At 42.2% G+C, this 26511-nt stretch overlaps 1 protein-coding gene across 2 annotated transcripts in view; it reads right to left on the minus strand.

Annotated features, from left to right (window-relative positions):
• Window positions 1-25828, minus strand: part of ephb1 (EPH receptor B1) — a 264549-nt gene extending 238721 nt beyond the window's left edge. For both annotated transcript variants that reach the window (XM_074687825.1, XM_074687824.1), the window contains exon 1: window positions 25577-25828. In XM_074687825.1, coding sequence (XP_074543926.1) covers window positions 25577-25637 — 61 coding nt within the window. In that variant the 5' untranslated portion in view covers window positions 25638-25828. The remainder of the gene's footprint in view (window positions 1-25576) is intronic.
• Window positions 25829-26511: the final 683 nt, after the last annotated feature.

The raw sequence follows: 26511 nt of genomic DNA on the forward strand, positions 1-26511 counted from the left end.
TTTCTCTGAGAGCACACACATGCAGCCGCACACTCACTACACAAAACTAATTCCAGAAATGTGGGCAACTGTCAGAAGTCATCTTCTAGGAGTACAAAGCCGACCAGCTTGTTACACAACCCAGCGCTCTAATGGACGGAGGGAGAGACAAACAGTTGCAGAGAGCAAGGATGAGTTATTGATTAAGTCTGAGTCAAAACACATATAAAAAACTGCAAATAAATTGAAAGTGTCTACTTAACATGGACTCCATCAACCCAGGGTGCAACTGAAGCAGCTTCTGAGAGAAGCTTTCGTCAAGGCGTGGTCTCAGATGAGTATGTGTTTCCAAAAACTCACAGTGGGGGTAAGTGAAAAGATTTTGCAGGGCTTGAATTTGGCAATCTTGCAAGATTATTATCAAGTGTTTTTGTCTTATTTTCAGTAGAAAATGTCTTTATAGACTTAAAATGAGCCACATTCAACTGACCAGTCCAGAAAAATGTCTTATTTCAAGTTATTTAAAGACAAAAATGAGGTCTGAATTGCTTGTAATGAGATTAAAAACTCTGTCAGTGGAACAAGAGAAAAGTTACTTGTATTAAGACATTATTCTAGTTAAAGCAAATTTATCTTGTCCATTGGCAGATTTTTAAAAACTTTTTCTAAGCAAATCAGACCTTATTTCTGTCTTTAAATAATTTGAAACAAGACGTTTTCTGGACAGACAAGTTGAATGTGGCTCATATTGAGGATAATAAGACAATTTTAATTAAAATAAGACAAAAACACTTAATAAGATTACGTTTTTTTGCAGTGTACAAGAAGAGAAGTACTGTTAAAATCCTGTTTGTGGTCTGTCATATTGGGTAAATTTCTATTTTGTGAAAGTCTTAGACTTATACCTTTATTTCTGTTACACCTTGAGAGTAGGTTTGGGGTGGTGGTGGCAACAAGGTTGACTACATGGACTGCACTGCAAAAAATTGAACCTAATCAAGTCTTTTTGTTTTATTTTGTGTAAAAATCATATTATTATACTCTGTATAAGCCCCATTCAACTTATCAGACCTCATTTTTGTCTCTTTTAAAGTTATTTTAAGACAAAAATGAGGTCTGAATTGCTTGTTACAAGTAAAAAAAAAATATCTGCCAATTAAAAAAAATGCTTAAAACTAGAATGATGTCTTTGAACAAGTGACTTTCTCTTTTTCCACTGGCAGAATTTCTTAACTTCTTAGCAATTCTGACCTCATTTTGTCTTTAAATAACTTGAAACAAGACATTTTTTCTGGACAAATAAATTGAATGTGGCTCATATTTAGGATTATAAGACAATTTTACTTAAAATAAGACAAAAGCATTTGATAGGATTTCATTTTTTTGCAGTGTACAAGATGAGTATTGCTGTTAAATCCTGTTTGTAATCTATCATACTGGGCATATTTTTAAATTATGAATGTCTTATATCTTCATTTCTGTTACACCTTGAGAGTAGATTGGAAGAGTGGATTGGTAGAGTGGTGTGCACTACAAAAAATGGAATATTACCAAGTGTTTTTTCTTAATTCATGTAAAAATAGTCTTATCACACTTCACATGAGCCACATTCAACAAATCAGATCAAAAGTCACTTCAAGACAAATTTGCTGGAAACCAGAATAATGTCTTAAAACAAGTGACTTTTTTTTCCAGTTGCAGAATTTTTTACCTTTTTTTCAAGCAATTCAGCCCTCATTTTTATCTTTAAATTACTTAAAATAATATTTTTTCTGGACTGGTCAAGTAAATGTGGCTCATTTTAAGTCTAAAAAGACAATTTTTACTGAAAACTAGACTGAAACACTTGATAAGATTTCGTTTTTTTACAATATGAATAAAGGACAAACCAACAGGCCAACATGTTGCACATCAGTACCGTTTAAAGAATACACTTCAAGTAGTGTGAATAATTCTTGATGAAATGTAATGTTCAAATGTCAATAGGAAAAACATAGAGAGAGAGAGAGAGAATTTGTCTCAACTTTGTCTGTATTTTGGCCACCTGTCACCAACGCTCCAAAGCCACCATCTGCACATGAGTCTCACTGAGCCGGACCACTCTTTTCATACAGGACCAGAGATTACACCACATTTCTGTCTTCCCTGATTATAAAATCCTGTTTAGCTGTACGAAAAGCTCATGATTACACAGTGCACATGGCTCTTTAGTCAGGGACATTGGTGTGACCATGTAGGCAAGGTTAATCAAAAGATACAAGGCCGAAGGAACACGGTGTCTCTGCCGTCCCTTTAGCTTACATAAATCAAGTAAATACGCCGCTATTCTGTTGGACAAATCCCTGCCAGACGCAGACATGAGGGTGATTTATACTGTTCTAGTTCTCAAATGATCACATCCAGGTGTTCTGTGATCAAGAGGGATTTCAAGGCAGGAACGTGCAATCTCAAGTCTCCAGAGGGAGACTGCAGCCTCTTCTATCAGGGACACAGATTCCCCATCTGCCTCTGTGGACTGCTGACTATTCCATGTCACATCACTCTTTCACTACACAGATCAAAGGGACTTTTAAACTGAGATCAAACAGATCTAACAAACATGATGCAATGGCTGCCACCTATAAGGATCCATATGCCACCAGTTGTGCAGGAATCTATCATCCCATGACTCTGGAAAGCCTAACACTCCTTCTTCAAGTAGATTTCCATCTCATCACTCCTGCATGCGTGATCACTCATTCCCCCATATGATGCGTCTGTGGGGGTTTGGCGCTGACATACATTAGCATTTCAGAATATTTTTGCATACCCAAAGGGAGCTGCGGTAACATTGATTACAAGTAACCACATGCATTAAGATGCACATAATATGCCATCGCCTTACCCTGCACCCCACGCCATACACGCCCATGAGGCCCAGACGTACACCTCGTCTCAGGAAAGCAGTGCCACCTCCTGCCATGCAGCAGGTGCCGCGATATTCTCCCCCCTTCATCCATGCATGCTGACACACACGTACAAGAGCGCACACACACACAAACTCATCCACATCTTCAAAAACAGAGCTGTGCAGCAGAGGTGACAGGTCTCTGGTTCCATGCCATCCTCAGCAAATGTAGTGCTAATTGCCATTCCCCCACTGTTAGAGAGCAGCGTGGCTCCAACATGGGGTCCATATGGGTATGCCCACTGGAGGATGATGGGAAGAGAACAGCCATGTGGCGTTCCCTGTGATATGTAACGCACCCGCACGAAATTCAAAAGGAAGATATCCAAGTTGTCAACTCCTTTGTGTTGCTAGCTTCAGCTCCTGAACTTAGATTTGGCAGAGCGGCACAGCAACATGATGAAGCTGGTGTTGTCAGAATGACAGCTGATTAGAGGGATGAAAGATTTGACTATGACACCTCTAATGATCTCTTTATCTGATTGACGGGCTAGGCAAGGCTCCAATTCACACATCTCACACATCACAGAATGTGGTGAACATACAGCAAAGAGGGTCAGCATGTCAGACACACACACTCAACACAGAGACACGAATTCAACACACACTCTCGTTGGAAAAGGGCTATTTGCTTCCATTAATCCCTCCTGTGACTTCCAGAATGTTCAGCTATTATGTTGGCCCGAGCAGGGCTATTTCCTCCCCCAGTTAGCCTGTCAACAGGGCATCTTGCTGTATTGTCTGTGAACGAACCTAAATGGGGCCTTTTCATGGGTATTTTCAGGTACTTTCATGGAAGAATGGAGAGGAAATTCATATCAAATTTCAGTTTTTCAATCACTGAGAAAACACCGCTTTCGACGGCAGAGACATGCCAGGATTGAAACACACACACACACACACACATGCATGAACACGGACCAGCACTGCCTTCCCCTGACCCCAGCGAGTGAATCAAGTGCATTCCAGCTCACATCGTCTCCCAACAGACAGGATCCCATTACATGCGCCTGGCTGTTATCTCTCCCAGAAGCAGCAGCAGCAGCAGACATTGTTACACAGGTTGCAAAGGGATGGTCCTAAACACCTCCAAAAGACAAATGGAACAAAAAGGCCCGATCAATTTCATTGAACTTTTAACACTGGCATTGGCAGCCAAGATTGTTCCTTCAAACACCTATTTGATTAACCTGATCCACTAAATGAGGGCAAACGGATCCATCAAGATTTCTTAAAAGAAAGTGGCATGCTGCGGCAAGCTCCTTCAATTCTGCTCTCACTGATCCATCTCGTGATTATTGGCAATTATCCGTCAATTAGCAATGTGCTGATGTCACCATGATGTGAAAGGCAAAGCAATCAGGGGCTGTTAGAGGAAAATGGGCGTGCATACTAATGACCCCGTCTTCTGTCCAGCTTGAACAGAGGACCCAGTGTGTGAGTATGTGTGTGTGTTGGCCAGTATAATCTCCTATGTGACTGCAGGGATCATACTGGAGTATGCCTGTCAACACTGTTTCATGTCTGCACTGCTCTGTAGTTTGAGGGGCTCCTAAAACGGGTGCATATGGCACTGAAAGTAACCTTGACTGAGGCACACTTAACCCCTCCCTTAAGTGCCCCCTTACCTCCCATTACCCCAGTGAGGTGCCCCATTTCTTTGAGTCATATTAAATCTGTAAAGATTGTTCATGTAATATACCAGAATTTTCATAATTGCTCTATTAAAATTATCTGTGCTTGGGGAGGTGGTTGACGCAGATCAAGGGGAAAATTACAATGCAGCACAGCTGAAATACTCAAACATTATTTGAAACACATCTGCCGAGAAATGATTCGCTAGTAATTTTGGAAATTATTGAAACTATAATCGTCCTTGATGTAAAATACTTGCAGTTTGTTTTGTCCTTGCTATCTTTAGGACATTGTTCCTTGTTGGACAAACCTTTTTTCTGCCCTGCTAACTGTTTACTAAAACACAAAGAGACACATAAGAGATGACAAATCATCCTCGTATCCACCAAACGCAGCCAATCCATCAGACACACTCTCGCCTCTCAAATAAACAGAGGACGCTCACGACATCTGTCATTCCCTCCCCATGCTGTGATCCATGATATGATCACAACATTCATATGTCCTGGACGACTCACAATCAATCTTTAGAGCCAAGGCAACAGACAGACGCAGGGAGACAGAGAAAGGGGCCTCGTGTTTGCTTTTTGTCTTTTCTGCTTTTTCAGAAGCACTATAGCCATCCATCCATCAAGCGTTTTTTTCTTTCAGAAAGCTGCCACATGATGTTTATCAGAGGAAGTGGATTTTCAAAGCATTACCTGAGCCTCAAATTGATTGGGAACATGTGCAGAGACGCAAGTCACTCTGCCGCGCTCTCTACCTTTTCGCCTGTCAATAACGGCAGACAGAGAGTGTCCCCTTTCAGCCAATCATTGCCAGGTGTCTGAAAACCCTTTCAGAGCAGGCACATAGAATTATTTTATACATGCTTAAATGTGCTCAACCATACATGCTCACACACACACGGTTACAGAATCATGCAGTGACCTTGTCAGGATCTATAACCATCACATGAAGACAGCAGCACACATATGTGTTTCTTTGTTCTGGCTCAGTTTGGCGGCCAAACATCAAAGTAGTTTGAAGGAATGTGATAAGGAATTGTATACTTTGGAATTTCTATTGCTATTCCTATGGCTATTTTTTTATTAGCACTATTTCTGAAAATTGTAGAGGATGTTTTTCCACCAAAAGTTTCCTGGACATTAGGTGCTGCTAAGCACAAAAAGCTCCAGCTCAATAGTTCCTGTCCAATACTTTCAAAAAGAACCACCACTAGCAGGGACCTTTAGGGGGCATAAAACTAAGTATCATGGGACTCTATTTGGAGTTTTCAACCTGGAGTGGAAATGTGTCAAGCATATAAAGGGTCCTAGTTATGAGGGAAAGTTTCTGCAATAGGAACTAGGGATGGGTACCCAACAAGGTACTTTTATAGATACTGACCGAACTGTGCCAAAAGTACCGGGTACCGATTCACATAAAATCTAAAGGTTCCATATTTAGGTACCTTACCTGGTTATACCTTCTATATACCCAAGAGTATATATATTGAAGAATAAATATGTTTAAGGAAAAAAAAAGTTTTATTGTCAAACAAATTGATATTTTTTACCACATAAACAGAAAAAACACAAATACCAGGTTGCCAGGTACCGGGCAATCGGTACCATATCGTTTCAAATGTGAAAGGTACCAATGCCTATTAGGAACACAGCTCAAAATCGCATCAAACTTTAAAGGTGTTTTTGGACTGGAGAAACATCTTTCGGGAACCAGAGACCCCATGAGGTATTTATGTGCATTTTGACAGCAGAAAACCAGGGTCTAAATTTAGTTATTGGGTACTTTGAGAGATTGTACTATTCTAAGGGCCAATGAACTTTGCTTTTATTATCACTGGCCTGATTTACCCAATCACCACTTCAGGCTACAGCTGAAACACAGACAATAATGGGTAAGAACAGGTACCTAAGTTCCTGGAACTAAAGATTCCTGGTACTTCTAGTGAAAGATAACTTCCACCTCTAAAATGGAGTCTTTAACAGTGAAAAAAAACAAATAAACAAAAAAAAACAGGTAAGCTCACACTGGATAAAATAAAGTGGTGTCACACATATTTGAAAGTTCAAATACTCAAACATTCAAACATAAGAGAAACAAGCTAAAACATGACTTGAATAGAAAAATGAAAATAATGAAAAATGTGAGTCTCCAATTCACAGCAGCCTAACACACTCACGCACACCCTTTTAAATTATACAAATACGGAGACGTTGTCCTTCATTGCCCTAACCTGTAAAGTGTTTTCTGAGGATTGGAACACTAAAGCCTTGGCATGAAGAACAAAAGCATGTAAGACTGTCACACTACAGCAAATCCCTGCATGACTCTGCTTGGCCAACTGCTTTTATGGGGATGGCAGTACTGTGAGTGGTATTACACTGTCAGTATTAACATTACCTCAGGTTGGAACATGATAAATCCACCTGAAGTTGTTGGAAGGAACTGAAGAAAAAAGTTCATCATGTGAGAAAAAGTATGTTTTGCAGAAATGAAACCTCACAGGGACACATGCTGTATCGGTACTCAACGGTACCAATTTTCGGTACTTTTGTGTTTGTTTATGTGGTAATAAATATTAATTTGTTTAGTAATAACATTTCAAAGTTTTTCAATTTTACACATCTGTTCTTCAATATATGACATTGCAATGCTGTGTTCATGTCCAGTACGAAAAATTGGTTACTCTTACTCACAGTTACAAGGATGTGTTTAGGAACCTAAACATGGTACCTTTTGATTTGCGTGAATCGGTACTTGGTACTACAGATGGAATTTGGTCGTTATTCATAAAAGTTCCTAATTTGGTACCCATCCTATCCCTAGCTCCATTGTGTGTCCACTGTGTTTGTCAACTCGTGCTGGCTGCGTGTTCAGTCCAACAAGCTGTATGACTGACAAACAGCTTTAGTCGCGAGACCAAGAAGTTCCCACACTTCCCTCCCCATTGAAAAGTCTCTCTTCATTCATGTTGGGCTGTAAAACCTCCAACCTGTTGACTCCTGGTCTGGCTCTGCTTATTATGTCCTTTTGTTGTTGTTGTCAAGCTAAATATGAACAAATTTTGACATGATTTGTTTTATTTTGAAAGTCACTGGGTGTTTTTAGGTAATTTCCGGCCATGACGTCCGGTTCCGCTTGATCTTTCCTACACTGAATCTATGCATCACAGCTCTGTGTCCGGCAAAAACAGGATGTCTGCGTATGATGGACCAGCTACCCAGACAGACTGTAACGGAACGGATCCGGTGTAAGTTGACACATCGACTTGAATGGAGAGCTATATGATCTGTTGCTATGACAGAGTGGACACGAACTGCAGATGCATCTGGTGTATTTCAGCCGTAAGTGATGAGAAAGAAACACGGCCTTGTCAAGGGTCAATCTTGTTGAGACAGTGGAAGTGTTGCTTATCTATACATGTCTTCTTTAATTATCAAGGATTTCTGTTTGTAACTCATTCATTAAACTGTGAATGTGTATTCTGCACAGACTCAGACCTCAACCTCAAGAGCTAAATCTAATAGAAGGGCTTTCTCAAACATGGCATTTTTATCACACAATCTGCAAGATGAATAAAGAAACTTGACTCTATTGTGCAGTACAGGGTTAAGCACGTTCAGTTCACTGTCTTTCTGTAAAGTTAAGCCTTCAAAAATGATCTATCATTTACTGAACCTGGGGAGAAAATCCAAGGCTGCGCAAGTCTGCATTTAGATCCAGAATATTATATTATGATAGAAGCGGGCAGGTTTGTTTAAAATGCATTGATAATCTCACATCACTTGTATGTCAAGCATGTATTTTTTTGATATTGTTGAAATTTTCCCAGAAACTGATGTGACACTGTTGTAAAACACAGCCAGGGAAACCACTGAACGATCACGTTCAGCTCTGTTTAGTGGGAACGTTTGTCATCCTGACACATCATCAGCTGAGAGCAGGAACAGCAACGGCGCATCTTAACCAGCATGTCTGTTTACTCACGTCCACAATCCACCGTACCTTATTTAAAACTACCTGACTGTGCGCCGTGTGTGTGTGTGTGTACAGTATATTCCATCAGTTCATTTCACCAGATCTCAGAAATGGCTGTGACTCCACCCAGACATCAGTGTCAGTCTGATGAGTGGGTGTCTAACAGTGCGTGAAGCGAACATCAAAGGCACGCCGCTTTAAACGCCCAGCCTTGGAAGGAAGCAGGAAAGGGAAAGAAAGGGAAAAAGGGATGAGGAGGGAGGGGAAGACTGGAGAGGGGGCATGGAGTTTCTTCTGTTCAGTGCACCCCATTACAGAACAGGTTTGTGTTAGGAGCGCATTACTAAGACTGCTATGCTAACTAACTCTATCAAGACATTCCTCATTGATTTAGCAGCACAAACAAGCTCACGCTACCAGCAAACACACACACTGCCCTGACCCACTGCGCCAAACTTCCTCAGAACATTCATTATAACAGAGGTTTTATAAAGAAAAGGCAAATCAGGGTCCCCACAGACATCCAAGGAGATGAATGCATGCAGTCATACACACTCTAAAGGGCTGGATGTGCTCAGGGGTTAGCAGCCAGAACCGCCAGCCTCCTCATTAGCACAAATAAGATGGTAGGCAGATACAGGCCTATCCTCTCTCTTTCTCTGTGTCCTTCTTCGCCTCTGTTCTGTGCACAAATGAGCACTAATCCTTGTCCTCTAGCTTCCCTCTAACACAGAGAATACAGCTAAGGATGAACAGGGTAGAGGAAATATACCCAGAACATCTTCATGAGGGACATTTCTTTGTCACATATTAACTTCTGCATCTTCTATTAGATATACTTTTCAAAAGTTCAGCATGATTTATGATTGAAGGAGGTTTGGTTGTGAGGTGATCTCAGGTTGCATTACAATAAGTCACCTTCACCCTTGTCATCATAACTATTCATGAAGGGGAGGAGGGTTCAATAGTCCAACGTGGGCTTGAGTTTATCAAATTGTTCATCAAAACTAGGGATGGGCAATGATTTTCAAATATTCAAATAGTTGTTTAGGAGCTTTTACGCGACAATTTCTCAAAAAAAAAAAAGAAAAAAAACAATCAGAGCGCACAGACCTCCGCCAAGCATAATGTGATGCAATACTTCAGTCCGACTTTAATGTTATACTCCCTTTCAGCAGACTGTCTGCTACAATTTGGTGTTAGTTGCAGGTTCGTACAATAATATGTAGTACAAATTTCATATTCCTGATCTTGGTATTGTAATGGTAATTTTATTGTCTTTGTTTTCACTGCTTGAGATGCCCCATATCCTGCTTCCTTGCGACACCCCATCTCCTGATTCTTCAATAAGCATCCAGACCCTTTTGTCTTCTGTCTAAACTTCTAACACCTTCAGCCCAACTTCTAGGCCTCTGATCTCAATGTGATTTCCTGTAGCAGACAGAGGGGTGTGAACAGTACCTTTTGGGGCGTTTCTCTCAAGCATAAATGTTGAGCTCGAACTAGGTTCGGGGTCTTTCTTCACTTTGACCGCTCGCGTGTTGACTGACCTTTTTCTTTGCAAAGGAAAATAAAACCTTGCTGGCCGGCAGAAGTCTCTATTTCATTCTTCACCAGAAACAGGAAAATTTCCACAACAACTTGGTGTCAGAAGTGGGATCCCTCAAGCAATCGTCTGGGACAGGACACGGACAGTGAACAGGCCATCCTGGAAGAAAAAAGATTTCCAGCCTCCAACCTCAAATCCTTTTAGAGAAGGGAGGACTGTCCGTGGACACCCCAGATCGTTGCTGCTGGGATTTTACGAGTGCAAGTTCAGCTAAATTTATCTGGTGAGCACTGAAATATTGGCTTTTAAATGATTTTTTTAAAAATTGGGTTTTGAATTTGGCATTACTAGTTTTTCGTTTCTCATGATATCCACAATTTTTGAAAAAGCTATTCTCGCTTGTGGCTTGTAAAAAAAATTAGAAGTGAAAGCTACTCTCGCTTGTTGCTTGTAAAAACAAATTAGAAGTGAAAAAGCTACTCTCGCTTGTTGCTTGTAAAAACAAATTAGAAGTGAAAGCTATTCTCGCTTGTTGCTTGTAAAAACAAATTAGAAGTGAAAAAAAAAAAAAAAAGCTATTCTTGCTTTTGGCTTTTCTATCGCTTGTAGCTTATAACGAAGCGGTCTGCATAGAGACGTCTGTGTTGATTTAGTCGTATACGGCCTCCACATTTGGAATGTGGAGTAAAATCCGTGAGGTTGGACCTCCGGTGGGACATATTGTGGATATTATGAGAAGGAAAAACGGGGATAAAAGTCTAAAATTTTTAGATGTCTAGACAACTGAGTTTGGATTCCCAATAGGGGGATCCCTCAGGTTAAAAAACACACCAAATTTAGAAGGAAACTTAAAGGAAACGAAAAGAAGAACGAAACAACAATAAAAAAACAAACAACAACAATAAAATAAAAAAGGAAAAATAGAAAAGTTTGTCTAAAAAGAAAAAAAAATGGAATTGAATATTTGGAAGGTCAAAAAGAGAGTTCATGGACGCGGGAAGGAGATGCAAGTCATGAACTAGAAAAACACTGTAGAAACATGACTCTTTTCGTGTGGAAAAAAATTGAAACCAGTGAAAATCAAAATTAACAAAAGCAAGGACACCAAACCTTGCAGATTGTCTCCTATATTTTTCACAGATGACCGCTTTGAAGCAGGATCCAGACCTCAACAGCAACCCATCTTTTCATCCTTCAGCTCCATCACTGCACAACTCTACAATACCCAAGGAGGGAAAAGAAACAGACTCAACAGACAACAACAAAAAGAAAAGAGGAAGACCTCAGAGGAAGCTCATTCTGAAATGCCTGCTTCACCACCAACTCTACAGTTTGACCACAGAAACATCTCATCAACTCATGCAGACCAGTCGGACTCAAAATGGTTGAAGGTTGCTGGAGAAGGATGGACTCCAGCTGACAAGCCAAGCTAACTTGTGAGGTTGAAGGAGGTACTGCACCACACTCACACAAACATACTGAGCAGATTAATACACAGTCTATTGAGAGCTTTAGCAACAAACATATAATTGCTCCAAAATTTGTCCAGCACACATCTGATCATTTCAAGAATTTTTGGCAACATACATTGGATTATCGCAGAACGAAATTTTGTACTTTTGGTTTACTCCACAGACTGTGGGTAAAGCTTTAGAATTAACTAGAAAAACAGAACCTTTGCTAACTCGAGATTATGTGTACTCTGTTGATCAGCTTAGACAAACATTACCATCCCACTCAAGTGTGGGGGTGAGTTAACCATGAGTTTCAAACATGCATCGTTGCTCTGTGAAGTCTGACCCATCAACCTGATGGGTAGGGACTTGATGTGCAAATTTGGCATTTGTCTGATCTCAACCCTAGGAGGTGTCAAAGTTCACAGACTATCTGACCTGAAACCAAATCTCTCACACTCTTTTGTCTACCACACCCCAAACCTGATATACATATCAATGATTTGCAATCACTCGCTGCTTCTCCTGAGCTTCTCACAGAAGCTAGAAAAACAGTTTCAACAGCTGCAATAGATTTCATGACACCAGAGGACCTGCAGTGTACCTTTAATGTGTCACCAGGATCTGATGAACCATATGAGGAAAGTTGGGTGAGAGAAAGATTCAACAGACTTGATTTGTCACACTGTTATCGAACACAACAGATATGTCTTACACCAGTTTAATATGACATGTACACAATTAACTATTTGGTCCCACACATCACACATGCAACATCAGATAACCATAAAGGCTGGGGCCCATTATGACATCATGTACGCGCGTTTGCTGATAGGCAAGAAACATCTGACCGATCTTTCGTACATTGACACGGCAGTGTTGTTTTCAGTTTAACATCTGTTGTGCACACTCAGAGAAAATCCAGCTGGTACCTAAAGCACTTCTAAATTGTTCAATAATTTTTTTTTTTTTCCATTTGTCTGAAGAATCGAGCTACAGTTATTACAGCCCTACAGGAGGTCACTAAGACTCTGTAGGCTGTCAGTAAGTATGATGTCTGTCTCATGAAAAAACTGTGAACCTTTTATCACACTCTAATAATTCAGAATTCTTCTTTCTAGGAAACTCAAGTAGTGATGCTACGACAAAATGAGATGCATTCCAACCCAGTGTTCTTGATTCTTGATTCTTGATTAGCTTCGACTCCAATTTCTATTCCCAGCTCCTCACGGCAATACAGTCCTTTAACAACCAAAGGAAAGACGTGGAGATCCTATGAGGACGCAGTGTGAGAGGGACCAGATACAAACATCGCCTACCCAAAGTTTTCCTTACACACTTTGCAAAAATTGACACATGGATTGGGCCATGTGTCAAGAGGGGGAATACTGGGCGCCATCACTCAACAATGGTTCACCAAAAGGGTTTTTCAGTTTTATGAGCAGAATTTTTTTCTTTTCTTAATTGTGTTTGTTTTGTGAAACACAAAACACAGGTAAGAGCAAAAACCATCACACACACAGACACACACACATACATACACACGGACACACACGGACACACACACACACACACACACACACACACACACTCACACACAAACACACACAAACACACACACACACACACACACACACACACACACACACACACACACTACCACCACCACAACCACCACCACCAGACAGACCATTAGAACATTTGATTAGGATTTCATAGAACTGTCTTGTTTAGGATTTTGTTGATTCTGCAGTAACATAAATCAGTTAATTTCTTGCCAGTGACTTCAGTCAACATTATGCATACCATCCTGCCAGTGGAGGTGCTATGGAATAAGATAAGAGGCACTCTGAAATCTAATGGGGCCAAGTGTTGTTGAGGAAACAGGACTGCCATGGACAGAGGCTCTGTCTGTTGTTTTGATGCAAATGGGGATGAGGAGAAGGTCCAGAGTGAACATGAGTCCCTTTGAAATTCTTTTTTGGCAGAACCCCCATCACTCGGAGTGAAGCCTGCAACCAGGTCACTCCCCTCCACTGGCCTACCTGAGGGTGACATGATATAATACTGCAAAAACTTATCTTCTACTTTTTCTCAAATCTCCCAGCAGGTGAAGTAAGTCCTTCCACCACCAGTTTCCGCATCGCTCCATGGTTCCAGGCTGGTGACCGGGTGGTGTAAAGGACCTAAGACGGAAGGCCCATCCCAGATGCTCCTGACAACGCATGCTGCCATGAAGATCACTGAGGGGACCACGTGAATTCACACCAGCCACTGCAGGAAGGTTCCTGAGCCCACAGAGCAGACCAGACGACAGGAGGACCTTGCAGACCAGACGAGAGGAGGAACACGCTGACCAGCTGAGGACCACGCAGACTAGAGGAGGACCGTGTAGACACAACCAATTGAGGACCACGAGACCAGACCAGAGGAGGACAGACAGTGCAAGGAGGAACCAGCACATGAGAGCACAGCATAAGAAACAACCGTGAACTCACCAGACGACAACTAGACGAGAAGGATTGACAACAAAAACGTCTTCCCATTAAACTACACCACATACCACCTGATCTTCACCCTATAATTTTCAGCAATAATGATGGAAGCCTACACCTACAAACCTGCCAAGACTGTCCCTCTGACAAAAGGACAACATTTACCTACTTTACTGCTGAATCTGAAATTGGGCAATCGAGTCCAATTTGTGCATATTTTGCCAAATATGACAAGTACCAATGCAGAGACCCCTGTGGCCCACACGATTGGAACCTGATTGTGGCCGCTACTGACAAAACCCTTGCTCCAAACAGAGACCCCGTATCACAATAGCAAAACTTCCAACTTCCAATGGAGCCAGATCACCATCTCTAATGTGACATCCACTGATGCAAACCCATATTGGTATGAAATTGAATATCCAAACCCTGATATGTATAGACAACACAGACTCATAGTCAATGAGCCACCAAACTCATATGACACTTCACTGAACATGCTGTCAAATGTTAAGACAGTCTCAACAGCCTCTGAGACAGAAGACGACCACCTCGTTTCCACAAACATTGCTGATCATAAGGACGATATACTGCAACAAGCTCTCAGACAATGCAATAACAACAACACATGCTCTAACTCTAAGAGTCGAAGATTCCTGGTGACAGTTGGGTGTTGCTGGAAAACAAGTCAGAAACAATATTGTTGTTGCTCCACATCCAAATATCATCTTTATTGATTCTCATTCAACCCCTAGTAATATGGTCTTTGAAGTTCCTCCACGGCATACAGACACTTGTGTTTATTCATCAACATCATCATGTCCTTTGTTTTCTAGACTAGACAATTTGCCAAACTAGAATGTTTGTGACTACCACAGCTGTGACTGTAGTTTATGTAAATGTTAACAATGCAGTTCAAATTCATTTTTCATTTCACATTCCTGACCCCCATCATTGCCCCAGCTCTGACTCTGATGACATTTTGTACATGATGCTTTTTGAATTTTTGGTTGGTGTTTAGTTTAGTTTAGTTTAGCTAAGTTTTCTTTTTTATCAATTCCTTTGCTTATTTTTATTTTATTTTATTTTTTTTCCCTCTTGTTGTGATCAACTGATTAATGAATAATCAAAAGGGGGAATTGTAATGGTAATTTTATTGTCTTTGTTTTCACTGCTTGAGATGCCCCATATCCTGCTTCCTTGCGACACCCCATCTCCTGATTCTTCAATAAGCATCCAGACCCTTTTGTCTTCTGTCTAAACTTCTAACACCTTCAGCCCAACTTCTAGGCCTCTGATCTCAATGTGATTTCCTGTAGCAGACAGAGGGGTGTGAACAGTACCTTTTGGGGCGTTTCTCTCAAGCATAAATGTTGAGCTCGAACTAGGTTCGGGGTCTTTCTTCACTTTGACCGCTCGCGTGTTGACTGACCTTTTTCTTTGCAAAGGAAAATAAAACCTTGCTGGCCGGCAGAAGTCTCTATTTCATTCTTCACCAGAAACAGGAAAATTTCCACAACAGTATCCAGAATATTGGCAGGATCTGGATCTTACTTTTACATCTGTCAGAAATTATGGAGACCTTGTCTTGTATTGTTTTGCAAAGCAATCCGACCATTTATGGTGGAGTTATATCCACATATGGTGAAAACAGCCCTATCGCACAATGATAAAGAATCCTTTAAATAAATCCTGGATCCAGACGGTGATCCGGATCACCTCCAAAATTGTATCACTACTTTCTAATCCCATTTTGAAAATTTACCTAAAATTTCGTCAAGATTAGTTTGTTACTTTTTGAGTTATGCTGATCACAGACAGACAGACAGACAGACAGACAGACAGACAGACAGACGGAGGTAAACACAGTTTGAGCGGGACAGGAAGTTTTGCACAGAAACCATCTAAAATGCCCAATGACTTTCAAAATAGCATAAACCTTGTCCAAACCAGATCGTATTTAGCTTAGCTTTGGCAGCAAACTGACATTTTGAATGGAGCCAGACCACAAGTCAACAGGTTGGAGAATTTAAAGACAAAACAAGAACAAGGAGACGATCGAATGTGGATTGCGAAGTGCGGGAACTCCCTTGAAAAAAAATTAAAAATGAGGCACAGTGCAAGCTCTGCAAGGTTAGTCTAGCGTAACACAAGTAGGAATGGGTACCTTTCACACTGAGACGCTACAGTACCAATGCCCGGTACCTGGCAATCGGTACCAGTACTCAACGGTACCAATTTTAGGCACTTTTTTGTGTTTATGTGGTAAAAAATATCAATTTGTTTAATAATAAAGTATGTATATTTTTTCAATTTAACATATTTATTCTTCAATATATAACCTTACTATGCTGTGTTCAATTCCAGTATGGAAAATTACCTACTCTTCCACTCCCACACAGTCACAAGGATGCATTTAGGTACCTAAACATGCAACCTTTTGGCTTTACGTGAATCGGTACCTGGTACTTTTGACAGAATTCAGTGGGTACCTATAAAAGTACCTAATTCGGTACCCATCCCTAAACACAAGTCGTCAACAACTGCACAGTCATGTGAGAGGGAGGCATGCAGCGGATAGTGCAGAGCGTCAGCAGTTCAACAGTCAATGGAAGGTTTCGTCACCCAAGATCGACGCGCAAAGCATAAGAGCCCTCTCCCTAATGTTGGCAGGTTTGTGTAAGTGGGTGGGTGGCTTGCAGGGGTTGATCTAGTTACTAAGCAAATAAGGAATAGCTCTTTTGCTTGAAACTCCCATCCCTGATCAGAACATTAAAACATGAGTAAGCACACTGACTTTATATAGTCTTTCCCTTGACAAGGATCACAAATCTCATTCTGATCTGGTCAGACTTTGAGTTCACCCAAAAGAAATTCCCAGGTTTGATTCCTATCTGCTTTTTTGCCTGCCTAAATAAACAGAAAAGCTTCAAAGCCAAACAAACCCACCTTTGACCTCGGCTCTTTCAAGGAAATGCCTCTCAGGTTGTCAGCTTTCTAAACGCACTCTAGCCCACCAGGAAACTGCAGCTAGATCGAGAGGCTGTCCACTCATTTCCCATTACCCTCTGTGCTTCGAATCAATAGTTAATTACCTCCAAAAAGCTCTCATCTTATCCAGCCAGAAAGGTGGACGGTGCAGGGCAGGCAGAAATTTGCCTGGCAGAAGGACTCAGTGCACTGCGGGGTGAAGACTTGTCTTCCCACCGCTGCTACTTACAGGCCCATCAGTGTTCCTCGAAGAAGCTGGCATTCCATTTTGCACAGCGCAGGCACTTCATTTCTCTGCAACTCCCAATCTTCATTTCTCATGCTAACTCAGACACACACAGACACAAATGTTCATGCACAATTTCTCTCTACCTGCCTCGCTTCTTGCCAAGAACCCAATGCTTAATAAGAGATTACATTTATGGAGTGGCGAGTGGTGAAATATGTCCACATGTCCTGAACCTGGGAGAGACACTGGCACTTACTCATTAATAATGGGACAGGCCCCAGGCCCAGGCCCTTAGCTCTCTGTCTCTGCTCATTTCCTTTCCACACATCAAAGCTAGGTGTGTGTATGTGTGTCTGGGTCTTTGCTCATTCACTTCCTTGCTTGCGTGTGCATGTGTGTGTGCTTGTCAGTACCGATGAGAAACAGCCTTTGGAGGAGCCGGCTTTTATTTAATCAGAAATGAAGCAGCTTCTACCACCATCCGTAATTTCAGGCCTATTAACGTTCTGCTTTTAATTCCTCTGAGCGCCGGAGACGCTGCCTCCTCTGGGCTGCTGATTCACTTAAAATGCAAAAAAAAAAGAATCCACAAAGTTATTTTTTTCTTTGTCTGTACAGTAGCAACTCTATATATTGTGCGTTTAGACCTGAGAAGCAATGGATTCTTTGTATTAACACTGATATCCAAAGATCTTATAATGAGCAGTTATCAAACGTTCACAGTGAGATGAAAGGATATATTTATCAGTTTGATTATAGGCTCTAAAACATTTTCCCACACTTTTTGAGTCTCAATCACACAAAAATAAACAGTGGCCCCTATCCCCACCTCCTCGCCTTTCTCCTAATTCTCCTTTGCCTCGCAGACTTCCATCTATCGGCCCTTAAGCCATAGCCTTAGGGCTTAAAAGTCAAATTAAGTCATCCAGGGCCAGACTCCAAAAACAGATCTCATTATAACAATCATAAATGAAGCTCTTTGTTCCAACAAGCCCAGAACCCCAGCAGCCTCTCTACCCTCTTCCTGTTCCTGCCAATACTGTGTCTATTACATCTTCAGAAAGGCAGGCTCAAGTTTCCCTTCCTTTCTTACTTTGTAGTAAACCCAATAACGCACCGTAAATGCATCTGTTTTCAACTAAAAAAAAAAAAAAGTCAGGTGATGTGGGGAAGAGAGGAGAGAAGATGGAGAAATATTCAATTACTCTCAGTGGGGAAAGGTTAGGGAGGGAAGGTGGGAAACAAAGGGTGAAACATCAATGTATTCTAGAGTTAATTAATATTCATAGAGAAAAGAACAATCCAGCAAGCAAGAAGTCAGGCAACAGTAGCGGGGTTAGACCAATATAGCTTTATGGGCTGATACCAATAATGATTATCAGTAGGGCTGCAACTAACAATTATTTTTAATGTCAACTAATCTTTTGGTAATTTTTTCAATTAGTCGATTAATCATGATTATTTTGTGTTTCAACCTAATTTGGCCTTTAAAATGTTCAGGCCTTTAAAATTAAACCTGTGTGTTGCATTTTCACTGCATTTACCCAGAGTTAGGTTCTCACCTCTGATTGGTCAACCCTGTGTCATGTCTGTTTGTTTGTCTTTATTTCATTCATGATGACATCAAAATATAAGTATAATACAAAAAAAATAAATAAAAAAAATAAATCTTAAAATTAATGAAGCAGGTAACAAGAAAATTAAGTTGTTGTTTGCAGTGTTGGCAAGACCGCTTTTCAGTGACTTTGGACTTGTTTTCTAATGTTTATTTGCTTATTGGGGCTTGCTTTGCTCTCTGTACGATCACACCAGTCTCTATCCCAGCTCTGAAAAATCCTCATCCTGAAAAACTGTTTAAATTGGGAGACTTAAAGGAGACTCTCTAAATCACGTTATCAGGTGCTTTAACTTCGAGCTGTCAGGCTGACCAAACTGAAGATGCAGAGCCTCCGTCAGGGCACAGCGCCATCAGGGGGTGGAGATATTTCCTCCTCAATATTCCTCATGCATGGACTTAGTGATCTTTTCCCATAAAAGTATCCATTAACATGGCCCCTCATGCAGTGAACTGACGTTACAGATGGGCATTTACCACATAGTATTTCATTTCACCATGTGACAACAATAAAACCAATAATACGATGCGTCAACAAGGGTTGCCAACCATCCTCTATTAGCCGGGACATCCCATATTTGAGCCAAAAGAGGCGCGTCCTGTATGAGACGTTTGTCCCGGCCACATAGGTAAAGGCAAGATGCAAATATTTTTTCTCGCCGTTTTCTCTGTGCCTGGCTGCCTGCCTGCATGGTCAGCTGTGCACTACAGGCACTAGGACCGCTCAGTTGACAGGTAGGCAGCCACATGTCAGCCTATGGCTGCAGCGCTTACATGCTTTCGTGCATGTGACTCAGTCCCAGGACGTGTGCGCTGTACCCCCCCACACACACCGGAGGGTGTCCCTTATTTTTCTGCCTCGAAGTTGGCAAACCTAACGTCAACTATTAAAAATTTTGTTGATGAATTTTTCATAGTCAACGAGTCGATTATGTTGACTAATTATTGCAGCCCTAATTATCAGTAGAGAAGGGGGTCGATTACTGATATTTGGAGCTGATATTAATTTGTAATAAAAGTGAAAATATTGGGATCAAAATGTGGGATAATACAAACTCCAACACTTAATTTTGTTTCAACACCTTTCAGCATATGTTCAATAAACAGCTCCCAGGCTCAGCATCTGTCTTATAAAGTTAAATGGAAACTTTAAAAAAATAAATAGCTCCCTACAGTTTTCAGCTGTAAGTCAAGTTTTTCAAAAAACTTCTTTGCATGTGAACAATCAGAAAGTACTGTGGTTGAGACAATGCTAGAGATAAAGTAGGGACTGCAGACAGAGAGGCGTGGCTGTATGGGAGTCAAAATAACACAGTCTTAGATTTAATTTCTTATCAGCTGCCGGATTTAAAAAAAAAAAAAAAAGGCTGATGTGGATATGCCTCAAAATGCTAGATAATTTGATCAGCACTGATAATCAGCCCGGCCGATAATCAGTCTATCCCTAAACAGCAGACACAAAGATAGGGTAGGGTGGACATTGGGAGGACACTGGATGAAAAAGACATGGTGTATGTTTGAGCTTCAAAACCCCAAGAGCCAGGCTGCGTGAACAGCTGAAAATGAGACTCAATAATCAATGCTTTCACTTCTCACCTCCCAACTCAACAAATATCGAAGAGGCTCCTCTACTGACTGAACAACTGTCACCCAATCTGTGGGACAGGTGATAATGGAGGAGGAAAAGGCCTGAGACGGAAAAATAATGAGAAACGACACATTTTTCACACCTCCCTCCCCAAGTGGTTGGAAAGCTGGGTCACTGCGCCCAATCAATTACTAGCATTGCCATTTTCCACGAGGTGTGGCTCAGAGAGTTATCTTTGCGTTAGTGTGCATCAAATCAGTGCGAGTGTGTGTGTGTGTGCATGTGTGTGTTTTCCTATTTGAGAGAGAACTGGCTTTACGGGGGAAGCAGATGAGTCACACAGTTTGAGGTTGAACTGTGTTGTGAGCGTCACCGTGTTCAATCCTGCGCTCTAATGTTGCTTGTATGTTCCCGAGTCCGTGGGTCTGCTTATCCCTGAGATTGTGCTGATAAGGCGTCTGTCCTGTTTTGTCCACAGAAGGCCACCTGCTCTGATAAGGGCCAAGCGTGAAGCAAGACGGGTGGAACCTAACACCACTGATAGCATCGAGGCGACAAATCTCAGGACACGGGATCGAGCAAAAGACAGTGAAGGACAACAAGAAATATCAGGATGTACAAATACAAGGAACATGCGTACCTACACACTCCTTTTCTCTCTGTTTGTGCTTTTTACTGTCCCTTGATACAACTCACCACACACTGAGACGTACACAAAAATGCGCACATGCCTACCAGCCCCCCAACCTGCATCCACCATCTGGCCTTCCCAAGGCTCAGATGTCTCTGGGGTAAGGTGAGCTGCAAGGGGGACTGTGTGCGTGCATGAGAGTGAAAGAGGAAAAAAAACACACAGAGAGAAACAGTGAGGAGTTGGTGATTATGTTATCTAGGATGAAATACACAGTGTGTTGTACACTGAAGCTTAAAAGACCACAGTATCTGAGCAGAGGGCAGATTATTACCTGTATGTAAGCTCAAAACTTTCACAGAAGAAAAAGTCACCACAACACATTTACAGCTCTGCAGGTACACAAGCTGCAGGCAGGGGTTTACACCTGAGGTCGTCGGAGCTGACTAGGCCGTATAAGCGCACCTTAACACAGTGGTCTTTTCACTGTGGGCAAAATAAAGCCTCCATTATGGGATGAGGCCATGTCTGCTGCCCCTGCCAGCCGTAATGGCTTTAGCACTCTGCTGACGACACAGGCACCCAAACGTACAATACACACACAGCGCCACAAAACAAGTGGAAAATTGAATTCTACTTTAGGTGCTCCCAGGTCAGCAGTAGCACCCGTGGCCAAAATACACTTGCACGCTCATGTGAGCGCTAACACACACTTACACACACACACACAATCCGTCAAGTCTTTTTAGGACTCATGTCGCACTTATGTTTTCATTCTTTTCCCCATTTGAAATGAGAGAGCAGAGGAAAGGAGCAATCTTGCATTCACATCCATTAGAGACTCAACAGGACTCTTTTCACAGACTGTCTCCTCGGCACAGCTGGTGGGCTCACACTCACACACACACTCACACACACACACACACGTAAGAACACAGAACTTATGCCGGCTAAGAGCAGAGAATTCTCAGCGTAATACAGCACTAGCCTTTCAGAGCCGGTGTGTGTTGAGTTAACAGAGGCAGGAGCTTGTTTTTCACAGCTAAAATTAGGTTTGTGAAACCATTTTGAGTCATTTGATAACTGTTAGATCAACCTGAGAGCTGTGGATGTGTTAAGATGATGAAGAATCAGTGATAAAAAATAAAAGAAGTCAAACATTAAACTGAGCGTTCCTTCAGGCCTGTTTTCCTGCTTTCATTTTCACTGACTGAGACATCCCTAAATCAGCTCACTTGTTATATTCTCGGACAAAAAGGGCAAATAAATCACTTGAAGTGGGCCTCTTGTCCAATCAGGTGCACCAAAAAGTTAATGATAATGTCTGAGAGAGGCAAAGAGCTGTCAATCATCGACTGTGTCCCCTACTTGAACTGACATCTGTCTCATGCAAATGCCTACTGAGCTCTGCCAAACCGCAGAACATGCAGCAAGATGGTGGTTTGGCAGAGCTGTGTGTTAGCTTTGCAGGGCTGTTATTATACTCAAAGTAAGATTTAAGACAAATCCAGCGCAGCTTTGCTGTTCTGATTAAGAAAACAAACTTATAATGAGGAAACTGGAGGCAGGTTGTGATTTTTTGGGCACAGTGAGGTCAGATCACGGGTCAGTTCATAGACACCAACCCTAGAGATGAATTAGAGGTTTACTCAAGGACACTTCAGACACTTTCTTCCTGACCTTAGCCTGGATTTTGCCCTCTGTCCTGTCCAATCAATACACCCCCCGGCTCCTGATCGCTGTATTTCGACAGTGTGTGCTTCCAACCTCCATAACTGTTATCTCACTCTTAAGCTATCATTATTATTGTTTGTTCAGGGAGCTACAATAATCTCCATCTCATCCACTCACCCCCTGAGGATGAGCATTACCATAGTATAGTACAGGTACTTAACACAGCATCCTTTAGGGAGCGGTTACAGCACATTACTAATGTTCTCTTATCATACTGAGGCTGAACGCTGCTGTTTCAGCCCAAGTGCTGATGAGACAGCGCTGTGTTTGTTTACTTCCTCAGCTGTGTTCAATCGCAGGATGCTCATTTGTAAAACATGTTTATAATGTCTCTTTTTTTAAAAGTTACTGACCTCCATCCTTCTCTTTCTCTCATCTTTTCATCTCCACCTGGTCCCCCCCGTCTATACCGCAACCGCTGTTTCATCCCTCTTTCCCTCCGCCACCCAGTTCCGGGCCGTTAAATGAGCGGGCTTATCTAAGCCTAATTGGTTTAAGGGCAAACAGAAATAAGCAATGGCTCTGTAAGTAGGGGAGAATTACTGCTGCTGTTGGCAGGAACCAGGCGCACACCACAGAGAGCCTGAGCCTGAGACGAGGGAGGAAAAGAGAGAAGCGGGGAGATTAGTGAGGAGAATTATGGAAGACAGAAAGGGATAGAGAAATGAGAGGAGAAAGGGAAGCGGGCAGAGAGAAGGTGAAGATGATTGGGAGAAATGGAGAGAAATGAGAGTGAAACAGAGAGCTACACATGCTTCTCTTTCTAATGGCATGCAAATCCCTGCCTTCTCTCTCCGCTCTGTTAGCTCTGCCTGGCCCTCAGATAACTACAAATACATATCTTTCTGCAGATGTCTGATTTATTTGTTTATTTTTCTTTCGTGTGAGACTTCATTTTTTGCTTTTATACAACAAATCAAAGTTTTAACACCAGCATCACTGAACATTTTCAACCCTCAAACCCATTCTCTCATCTCAGTCCGTCTCCCATTTATCTGCTCATGCTAGCTTGCGACATTCCTCCCACATTTCAACAATTTGTCCCAATCAAAGGCATGTAGGGAGGTTAAATTACTCATTAAATTTATCAAAAGTCTGTCACACATGTTCCAAGGCTGTCTCCCTCCCCAAAGTTACAAAAACACACACATCCGCGCACACAGACAGATCTTTGATGGGCTGTGATTGTTGGCCAGTTTCAGCTCATAATCACATTAAGGGTGACAGCAGAAGCTAATGTGGTCAACGGCTCCTCTCTTTCACACACACGCACACACAAACGCACAGAAAATGACAGGGCGACAGATTGGAGTTCAGATCAGTGAAGATTTTAACTCGCCCATGGGGCAACCTCCTTTCAATTAGCTACCCAAACAAGGAAATCACTTTCATCATCGTTACTGTGGTAACACTGAGGCCATCTCCCTGCCCATCTGTCTCTTTCTCATCCCATCTTTTTAAAAAGAAGAAATCCCACACCCCTCTTTTTTTGCAGGGATGACCCGCCTGTCCTCCGCCCCATCTATCGGAATCAACATCTCTGCTATCATTCCTCTGTGACTGAACATTCGAACCTTAAAATATCCATCCTCTCAGCTCTCAGAGGTAGCAATTTGTGCCGGGGCTTGGTATCCAGAGTTGTGTTGAAATCTGATGAGCGCAAACAAGAAAGCCACCACCGAATTACAGAGCACAGCCGGAGCTGGAAACAGTCCAGGAGCAGCAGAGTTGTAAATGATTAAAGAGAAAAGCTGCATGTGAGGAAACTCAATTTCTTTCATTTCTGAGTCTAATTCACTTATTTGAGTCTGTTAGAAGAGGATACTGGAAGCAAAGGGAAGCTGGGGATGTTTTATTGCAGGGGAAAAGCTACTGTGCAGTAAAATAAGAGACTTTATTTCTGTAATGCTGCTGGGAGATCCATCCAGCAGGCAGCTTGTGAGGCTGCAGCACAGTATTCAGCCCCCAGGGTCCCACAGCGGAAATGAAAAACATGTTTAACTGTGGAGATATTAGCTGCTGGTGGCACAAGCGCTTGTCCAGATGAGCGTGTGAGAGGGAAAAGAGGGAATATGAGGAGATGGAAAAGACAAAGACAAGGAGGAGGAGGGATGGTGATGGACAAGGAGCAATAAAGGGGAGGTTGACATGACATGTTCCAACAGAAATAGTGGGAGAAAACACTCTAATCCAGGTTACAAGGAGGCTTGGAGGAGTGTGAGTCGCAGTCAAATATAAAGAGTTTGTCTCAGCAATTCAAAATGCCACAGAACGACGCTAAGGGGCTTGGAGAAATAGAGTGTTATAGGAAGAGTAATGAAAAAACGTGACATGAATCCCTCCAGACTTGACAGGCGCTGAAAATGTAGCCCACTGAGAAAAACTAATTACTCTTGGGATAATTAGAAGCTAAAATAACACAATTTCCACACGAGCCTCACTCTGTTCTGCACTCCACTCTTGGAGTAAGCATGAGAGTAGGAGAAACAGATTTGAGCGCGCACAAAGAAACCGCCGAGTCCTATTAAATGAGTAAGTCACCACGAGCAGAGCGCGGGGGACTCCAACATAAAGCGATAACCATGGCAATCTGCTGTTATCCACGTGTGTGACATCCCTGTATCCCTGTGTGCCAGGGGCGCAGCGCTGCCCAACGCGAAATGATCCAAACATCCCCAACACAGCGCGTCCTGGAGAGAAACACCTCCACACCTACAGAAAATAAAATCCCAAGCTCTTATTTACCTTCCATCGCAGAAGATGTGATGACCAGCGCGCATAAAAGCGCAAACAAATCCACCGTCATGGCAAGAGGGTAGTGTCCACAGCCTGTCTGTCCCCAAATTACCAGGACGCACGGCGCGCGTCAAAAGAATCCCCTCAGTTGTCAGAGCGGTACTCCAGCAGATAGCCCGTGTTGTGAGTCACATTTCAAGCCGTAGTAAACAATGTGTGACAATCAGCACAGGGGGAAGAACGGAGTGTAAGGGACTGAGGGGTGCGAGGGGCAGGGGGAGGAGGAGGGGTGAGGGAGACCCGACATTGCATGCTCATGGCACCCCCCCAGTAGAGCGCCGGGGCCAATCGGTGTCCGGGAGCTGAACTCGCGAGCCAATCAGCAGAGCGCCGCTCCGCCCACCTCGCATTGTAGGAGCACAAAACTTTTCCTTGACCTATTTCAAGCAACGTCCGCTTCACTGAAGGGAAATAGCGCCACCGGTTGGGTGGCTGGTGCTACTGCACCCAGAGCTCAGACAGAGCCAAGCCTGCACCCATGGGAGGCGATATACACAGGTGAAGAGACCCAAAGTGATGACACTTTGAGATAATGTTTTGAAGGCTGTCCCATGAGCCATGGTCTGCACTTTTCCTGCTTAATATGTGAAATACAATGACAACTTTTCTATATTGAAAAAAAGAGAATTAAAGAAAAACATTTTCATAAACTAAAGCCAGAAGAAGTGAGTGGAAACAAAACTCCCAGAGTCAGTTTTAAAATCTAAAGAAAGCCACTTTTTTTGCTCTCTTTTATCCACTCTGAAACAATCGTGTTTTTTTTTTTTTTCTGGAAATATCTGAGGCCTCACACAGCGTCTGCTTCCCTCACTCTCACATTATCCTTACATATATGCAAACCCTATTTGCAATTTAGACTCTCTTTAATAGCTTTAGCAAATTCA

The sequence above is a fragment of the Halichoeres trimaculatus genome, unplaced genomic scaffold (assembly GCF_033239565.1).
Source record: "Halichoeres trimaculatus isolate MK-OKI-2021-1 unplaced genomic scaffold, fHalTri1.1 fHalTri1_scaffold_15, whole genome shotgun sequence".
Lineage (NCBI taxonomy): Eukaryota > Metazoa > Chordata > Actinopteri > Labriformes > Labridae > Halichoeres > Halichoeres trimaculatus.